The sequence below is a fragment of the Nicotiana attenuata genome, unplaced genomic scaffold (genome assembly GCF_001879085.1).
Source record: "Nicotiana attenuata strain UT unplaced genomic scaffold, NIATTr2, whole genome shotgun sequence".
Classification (NCBI taxonomy): Eukaryota; Viridiplantae; Streptophyta; class Magnoliopsida; order Solanales; family Solanaceae; genus Nicotiana; species Nicotiana attenuata.
In genome coordinates, this window is record NW_017675705.1 from 19984 (window position 1) to 27916 (window position 7933).

The 7933-nt window shown below is 36.1% G+C and overlaps 2 protein-coding genes across 2 annotated transcripts; one reads left to right on the forward strand and one right to left on the reverse strand.

Moving 5' to 3' along the window:
- Positions 1–796: 796 nt before the first annotated feature.
- On the reverse strand, positions 797–3373 carry LOC109220354. The gene is made up of 5 exons (XM_019384820.1): positions 3267–3373; positions 2837–2864; positions 2315–2747; positions 1617–2227; positions 797–1123 (listed from the first exon to the last, which is right to left on the reverse strand). Exons 1-5 carry the CDS (start codon positions 3371–3373, stop codon positions 797–799), a joined length of 1506 nt encoding a protein of 501 aa, XP_019240365.1.
- Positions 3374–5582: 2209 nt separating this feature from the next.
- On the forward strand, positions 5583–7613 carry LOC109220355. Its single transcript, XM_019384821.1, has 4 exons — positions 5583–5889; positions 5941–6798; positions 6902–7021; positions 7210–7613. Exons 1-4 carry the CDS (start codon positions 5583–5585, stop codon positions 7611–7613), a joined length of 1689 nt encoding a protein of 562 aa, XP_019240366.1.
- Positions 7614–7933: the final 320 nt, after the last annotated feature.

The following is a 7933-nucleotide window of genomic DNA, read 5'->3' on the forward strand; positions in this document are numbered from 1 at the left end:
ATTAAGCAGGTTGTACGTAGTCATATGTATTCAGGTGTACTCAATTGTATTTAAGTGTATTATTCTGTATTAGCTAGTTGTATTTAAATGTATTATTTAAGTGTATTCAGTTGTATTTGGGTGTATTAAATTTACTTTATACTTCATATATATTATTCAGGATACTGTTTTGAGTAGTTTTGGGTGTAGATGCTATTTAGTTTTAAAAACTTATCACTTATACATTTTTGTTCGTGTATGACAATTGCAACTTTTCTATGACAGTTTTACTGGTTTATTCATAAGTATTCCTGCTTATCTTCAGTTGTATTCAATTGTATTCAGCTGCATCCATTCAGATATATCTTTCATTATCATATAATACATATTACAGAACACAACTTCAGATGTATACAACAGGTTGTACGTAGTCATATGTATTCAGATGTTCTGAATTGTATTTAAGTGTATTATTCAGTATTAGCTAGTTGTATTTAAATAAATTATTCAGATGTATTCAGTTGTATTTTGGTGTATTTAATTTAATATATAATTCATATATATTTATCTGTATACAAATTCTTCAACTAAATGTATTCCAGAAATATTAACGAAAGTCATTTCAATATATATTACTTGACAAAGAGATAGCTGCTAATGTCATCATAAGTATTGACAAATCGTTAACCACCAATACATGTCAGAATAAAACTATTTATTACGTGGAGCATTTCTACATGTTCACTTGTTATGTCCTCCCTGCCCACATATGCTACATGAATGTTGGTTTTTCGGCTGCAGCAGTTCACTTAAAGTTTTATCGCGCTTCTTCTTTGGCCTTCCAGGAGGTCTTTTCCATTTGGGTGGTAGTACAACCTCCTCTGCTACATGTTCTGGTACAACCTCCTCTCCTCAGCGGGTACACTGGCACATCGTATGTCATTACAATTGTACTTGGTTTGTAGTAGTTAGAGAAATATTCATCTGGCATTAGAAAGTTGCTCTTCAATACAGCCCAAGCATGTGGGCATGGCAATTCATCAATTTGGAACCTCCCACAAACACATTTTCTCTCTAACAGGCAGACTGTGTAATTCCTCCCACCATCGTTAACCGTATGTAAGTATTCATTTGACGACACCACCTACATTTAAAAATAGAAATATAAGCTTTGAACACATTTAGCTGAATTACCAAATGTATAATGTTGAATTAATAAGTTACATATAACAGAAACATTTGCATATATATGAATACATCATATATATGGACCAGCAAAATGTCATCTGCAAGAAGTGCAGAACGTATCAAAAGTCTGCTGTAGTTTAGGCAACAGTATGCTAACAAAAACATTATAATCATACGTATTGACAATACATATAACATTTACATATCATATAGCTAGTTGCATTCTGATGTATTTCAATAGTTTTTTCAGCATGTAAATTAGTTATATTCAGTTGTATTCATATCAGATCTATGGAATAATATGCATGTTATGTGCTTGAATGTAGTTGCATTCATATATATATTAATGGTAGTTCTACTTAAAAATGATTGTATTCAATTGTATTCATGCCAGTAATTCAGAAATTAACTAAAAATATATACAGCAATGACAGTAAAATTTAACTTACAGTCATACGTGTACACATTCTCTCATTCAACTCCAGCATCTCCTGGTATTTTTTCCCAAGCGTCTTGTATGTCTGTGTAGCTTCTTTGCAGTTACTACAATTCCAATGTCCAAACATCTTCCTAACTTCTTCGGGGAAGTCGTATATTGGCAATTCCCTTGCCGAAACTAGTGCGGCATTGATTGACTTAGCAATATTTGATGTCATTGTCCATCCCCTGTTAACAGGTGCATACAACCTAGCCCACTTTTCGTAACCAGCTAACTCTAAGTATTCTTTCACCCTAATATCTAGCTTCTCCACCTTCTCCACTAGTCTGTCAAATTCAGCTTCTGTGTATGCTTTTGCCATCGAAAAGTATATCTCGCTCAACATGGCATGGCTCTTTTTGAATTTCTTATATACGTTGTTCCATAGATGCCATATACAAGCAAAATGCGGTACATCCGGATACACTCTCGATACAGATTTAATGATACTCTCATTTCTATCTGAAACGATGCACATGTTTTCCCTTACACCGTATGCTATCTTGAATTGCTCAAAGAACCACGTCCAAGCAGCATCGTTCTCTGAATCAATAACACCATATGCTAGTGGTAATATATGACCTGTACATACAATTGAATATAATATTTCTAATACATGTATTTCAATATTTAAATATTAACATATTGTATTATTATTCAGATACTCACCTGCACCATCCAACGTGCTTGCCGAAACGAATGTACCGGTGTAGTAAGATTTTAGGTGACTTCCATCCACAACAACAATTGGTCTACAATGATCAAACCCCCTTATAAAGGCATACAATGATATATACACGTACATGAATTCATTCTTTGGCGATTTTACCATTCTGATGTGGGAACCTGGATATGTCATATCCATTGTATATAAGTATCCTGGTAATTTTTTGTATGAATCAGCCGGTTCACCTCTAAGAAAATTCATTGCCTTTTCTTTAGCCCTCCACGCCAACATGTAGCTAACATCTACACCTAAATCTGATTTCACATCATCAATAATGTCCCTCGGAGTGTATTTCCTCTTATGGTTTGTAAGCTTTGGCCTTATAATACCACCTATAAGGCTGCTACTAGCCTGCCGCTGCTCGTACACCTTATCCTTCAGCGGACATGTATAGTTATCATTGAATTCTCTCACCTTGAATAGTTATGATTTGTTAATGCTTGAAGCCTTAAACCTTCATTCACAATCTTCTGAAATATATATAATGCATAGCTGCAAAGAATTAATCATTTAACATTTGATTAGCATACTTGTTTACAACAAATACAGCTCATACATCAGACAAATAGAATCTGACATATATACATCCTGAATACATGTTAACAAATTCACAAGTGTATATATAATTTTGTATACAACTGAATTCCAATATAGTTACATGGGTTCAAACACAATGAATACAACTGAATACACTTGTATGAATATGCAAACACTTAATACCACAGTAGACAAAATAAGAAAATAATTAGAGCATCTGTTGTGTTTGTACACCATTAAAATACATTTGAATACATGTATTTAAGCACCCTAAACAAATATAAGTTTTCATATGTGTTCATCAGGAGGAAACACACAAATACGCATAAATACAACAAATTTAAACAAAAAACAAACCTGACAGCATTAGACCGATCAACCCGGAATTGAAACCTTTGAGCTATAGCATAACTCTCCATCACCTCTTTCAATGTAGCCTTATCCTTATAAACTTGTCCGGCCATAACCTCCTTTTGATTGGTTTTTGAAATTAATCATTGTGGAGTTCGAACACTCCAATCGCTTCTCCTGAATTGACAAATTCTATAGCTAGTGTATTATCAGTATCGTAATCGTACCTTTGAACTGCTCCGTCTATGAGCTCTTTTTCGATAGTAGTTACGCACAAAGGATACATCCCAAATTCTCTGTTCTCTTTTTTCAATTCTACATACACTCTGTAACCCATATCATTGTGTATTTCCATTGGCGTGCAATTTCCTTCTACTTTGTATTGTATTTTAATGGTCTTTGAGCTCAAATCTATACCCAGTTGATTAGAAATTGAAGCAACTAGATCATTAAAGGAGGCATACTCCTTAATCAGTATTCCCTCAATTGCAAAATCGATATAATTGCCCTCATCGTTCCACTTGCCAAAATGACGCAACAAAACTGTTAAACTTGCCATATGTATAGAGCAACTATAACTTATTTTGTATATAATTTGTATCAATCGAATAAAGGAGAAGAGAATTAAAGAATTTGGATGCTCTGTTTTTTTTCTTCTTTTCACGAAAAAAGGGAGAAGATTATTCTGCATTCTTTGAGTAGATTATTGTGTACTCGTATTATTTCTTTGAGTTAAATTAGGAGACTATCATGTGAATTTATTTCGTTCCGTTTTTAACAAGTTTAACTTCTCAGAATTTGCGCAAAAACGTTACTAAATTTTATCTGTATTCAGCTTGAATACAGATAAATACAGATACCCTTAGCTGGAGTTCCCGTTTTTACGCCTATTTTTTTGGTTGTATTAATGAATACAACTGCTTAAATACATGAAATATATTGTATAAAAACATAAAAGGTATCTATAACAAGTAATATAGCAAAGGGTATCTATAAATGACTAATTAGGGCTAAAAGATGGTGCTTTATGAAAAATTCTCTTTATAAAATAAGTTTCATCACTTAAAAGTTGCTTTTAAGCACTTGTGCTTAAAAGCCACTTTTTTTAAGCCAATCCAAACGGGCTCTAAACTGTAAAGTGGGCTGATATGGCTAGTCCGATATTATATGAGGCCTAATCTACAGACCATACTGACTTATACAAAGAAGTAGTTGACGGAAGGAAGCAATCTGGCCCATAAACCAAAATTTCAAATGGGCTAAACCCATCGTTACTAATTAGTCCGATTCAAGTCTTTATGCCTGGTTATCTCCATTCTCCGCATTCCATTATAAAATGGATGGATATTAAAAATAATATCGCCGTTGCCGGGTATCAAACCCGGGTCACCCGCGTGACAGGCGGGAATACTCACCTCTATACCACAACGACCTGATGGACGGATATTAAAAATAATATCTCCGTTTCCGGTGAGCGAACCCGGGTCACCTGGGTGACAGGCGGGAATACTCACCACTATACTACAACGACCTGATGTGATCTGAAATTTCCTAGTTTCTATTTATAGATAATATAAAAGTTAATCTTGTGTTTCCACGTTAACATGTTTTTGATGTTTTAAGCTTCATTCTTCTTCTGATAAAATAATAAAACCGAGAAGCTTATAACCGGCGAGAAATTCAACCTAGTTAAAGTTGAATGGTTGAGAACTGAGATTTTTTTTTTTTTTTGAATGCAACCTAGTTAATGCAAGAACTGTTGGATAATTTATTTGGAGAAGCTACTACCTATTACTGCAGTTTTTAACACGGGCTTATGATTGTTAATTAGCGTGTATAATTAATTATATGTGAAGGTTGATAATTTGTGTGTGACTTTTCTTTTAAAATTTTTAGTGTAACAGTAGTTTTTGTTTTATTAAAATCAATTCATAGCAATGTTAATCAACAACTAACACTACTAGAAATCCGCTAAATACCGACCACAAAAACCGACCAACTTTGGTCGATTATGGCCAATTACCGACCAACACGCGGCCAAATACGCTTGGACGGTATTGTGATGGTCGTTTTAATATACCGACCCACGTTGGTCGGAAATTACCGAAACGTTGGTCGGTATATTAAAACGACCATCTGAAGAAGTTAAATGATTTACCGATCAACTTTGTTCGAAAATATATTTTATTAATTTAATTACCGACCAAAGTTGGTCGGTGTATTTAATTTATGTTTTTTTTTATTAATTATTAAAATTGAAAAAAACCGACCTCTTCTCTCTCCTCTCTCTTGCGATCAACTACACGCCAGCGATTGCCCTTCATGGCCTCCACGGCCGGTGACCAGCCTCTTCCTGAGGTTGGCCCGTCGTCTCCCTCCCCCCTTCAGCCGTTTCCAACCTCTACAAACCCTAATACAAACCCTAATCCACCTAAAACATATGCGAATTTATTAAACCCTACTGTCATAAATACGCACATGCAAACCCTAGCTACATTGAAACCAATTGAGTTCCTTCATGGAGAACCAATTGTGAAGTGGAAGAAACAAGAAGTGAAGCAATCCATCGTACAACAAGGGCTTCAACTTGCAGTTCTTGGGAAATTTTCATATGGGAAGCCTGTTATTGGTGAATTAAAAGTGATTCCAATTTAATGTGAGATTAATGGTCATTGTTCAGTTGGCTTGATTGAAGACAATCATGTGTTAATTAGGCTGTCTTTATTGGAGGATTATGTTCATCTTCTCTCAAACCCAGCTTTTTATTTAAAGGCTCAATTAGACATGTGGCAGATGCGTTGTACAAAATGGAATCCATGGTGGACACCTGATGAAGAGACTCCAATTGCCATAGCGTGGATTAGTTTTCCAGAACTTCCTCCAAATTTCTTTGGTAAGGAATGTGTATTTTCATTAGCTCGTGCAGTTGGTAATCCATTACATGTAGACCTAGCAACTCAAAATGGGACTAGACCTAGTTGTGCTAAGGTAAAGGTGAAAGTGAATTTGCTAGGTAATATCCCTAAACGTATTAAGATTGTTGAGGAAGCTGATGAATCTGGGCCAGAAGAGTTCAAATTGATCAGGATTAAGTATGACTATATGCCTAAATATTGCAAGCCTTGCAAGAAACAAGGGCATAGTGAGGCAGAATGTTGGGTAATTCATCCTGAGTTACACAAGAGATTTGATGAAGATGTTGAGGATCAAGGCAAGGAGAAGACAATTGTGGTGAGTACTGAAGCAATTGGTACAGCTGCAAATTCAACAAAGGTTCTATCAAGTGGAAAGGTGGTTGGTAAGCCTGCTACTAATCATGCCAAGCAGGAATGGATACAAGCAAGGAAGAACAAATACCAACGGGATAATAGGGGTCACATTGTTGATAATAAACAAAGTAAGGAAGCTGACAAGGGTAAAGGGAAGGCCAAACTTGAGGAGGTAGTAATCAAGAACAAGTTTAATGCATTAGAGGTTGAGGAAGTTTATCAACCTATTCTACAAATTACTGAAGGCAAAGGTGAGGATCATAGCAATGGTAAGGAGAAGGAACATGGGGAAAACAATCAAAGAAGGGCTATGAGAAGGAAAAGAAGGCACTACCGGAGCTTCAAGCCCTAATCCTACTAATACTAAACCAGCGGGAGAAAGTAGCCAACAAGAACTTAAGCGTGTGAAGAAGGAAGCAGTGAAGAAATTGTTGGAAGATCAGCATAATGGGAACTTAACTAAGGATAATCCTATTGTTCCTAGTGATCAAAGTACTGACGAAAAGGCTAATAGGGAATCCACAATCGACTAGGTTCATAGAAGGTTTAGAACTAGCAAAGAGGAGCTAAGGCAACTCAATGTGACTACAAACCAATCATGTCAAGATATGTCGTCTAAAACATTTGCAGATTCTGGGCAGCTTGAGACCTTGATGAGATAAACTCAACAAAGGCTGTAGGTAGTGATGCAATTGAGGTAGAGGATGATCAAATAGGCACGACCAAGACAACAGGAGACAAAGTGAGGGACAACAGCCCACCTAGCGATAGGCTGGCGACGCCAGGCCTAAAGCCAGGCTCCACAGGCGTTAGGCTGGCGACGCCAGGCCTGGCGCCAAGGTCACCTAATGAAGCAACGATAGTTAATCTTGTTACTAGTGCAACTGGCAAGATTTTGGCATATGTAGATGGTGTTCCGATGTATGTATTGGAGAACAAACTTGATGATAATGTGAAGGTTAGGGATGATACAGTAGGATCGGAGAATAACAGTGAAAAGAATGATGAGCACGCAATTGTTCCAAGAGCATTTGGGGAAATAGAGGAAGTGCCTATGGAATATGGCACTGATCAAATTATGTAGCTGCAACTTAATATTCCATTGAAGACCCCACTACAACATCTACATGATTTAGTTACACACAATGTGGCACCAATTAATGACAACTTAATGAGACAAAATCCTATGGAGGATGAGGGAGATGATGAATCAACAGAAGAAAATTTCAAATAGGTGGCTAGGGATGGGGATCTATCACCTACAACTAGTGCAAAAGGAGGCAAGACAACAAAGAAGAATCAGAATAAAGAGTCACAACAACCTTTAAGAATTATGCCCGGGAGGGCAGCTTCTCTATCTAAATGTTGATCAAGACATTAATATGGAACATAAGGTCTATGAAT

Coding starts and splice junctions, on each gene's coding strand:
- LOC109220354 (XM_019384820.1), bottom strand. CDS start 3,373: ATGGCCGGACAAGTTTATAAGGATAAGGCTACATTGAAAGAGGTGATG. Junction 2,865..3,266: donor GATCGGTCTAATGCTGTCAG/GTTTGTTTTTTG, acceptor AATTCTTTGCAG/CTATGCATTATATATATTTC. Junction 2,228..2,314: donor AAGCACGTTGGATGGTGCAG/GTGAGTATCTGA, acceptor TTGTATGTACAG/GTCATATATTACCACTAGCA.
- LOC109220355 (XM_019384821.1), top strand. CDS start 5,583: ATGGCCTCCACGGCCGGTGACCAGCCTCTTCCTGAGGTTGGCCCGTCG. Junction 6,799..6,901: donor AGGTGAGGATCATAGCAATG/GTAAGGAGAAGG, acceptor ATACTAAACCAG/CGGGAGAAAGTAGCCAACAA. Junction 7,022..7,209: donor TATTGTTCCTAGTGATCAAA/GTACTGACGAAA, acceptor CAAAGGCTGTAG/GTAGTGATGCAATTGAGGTA.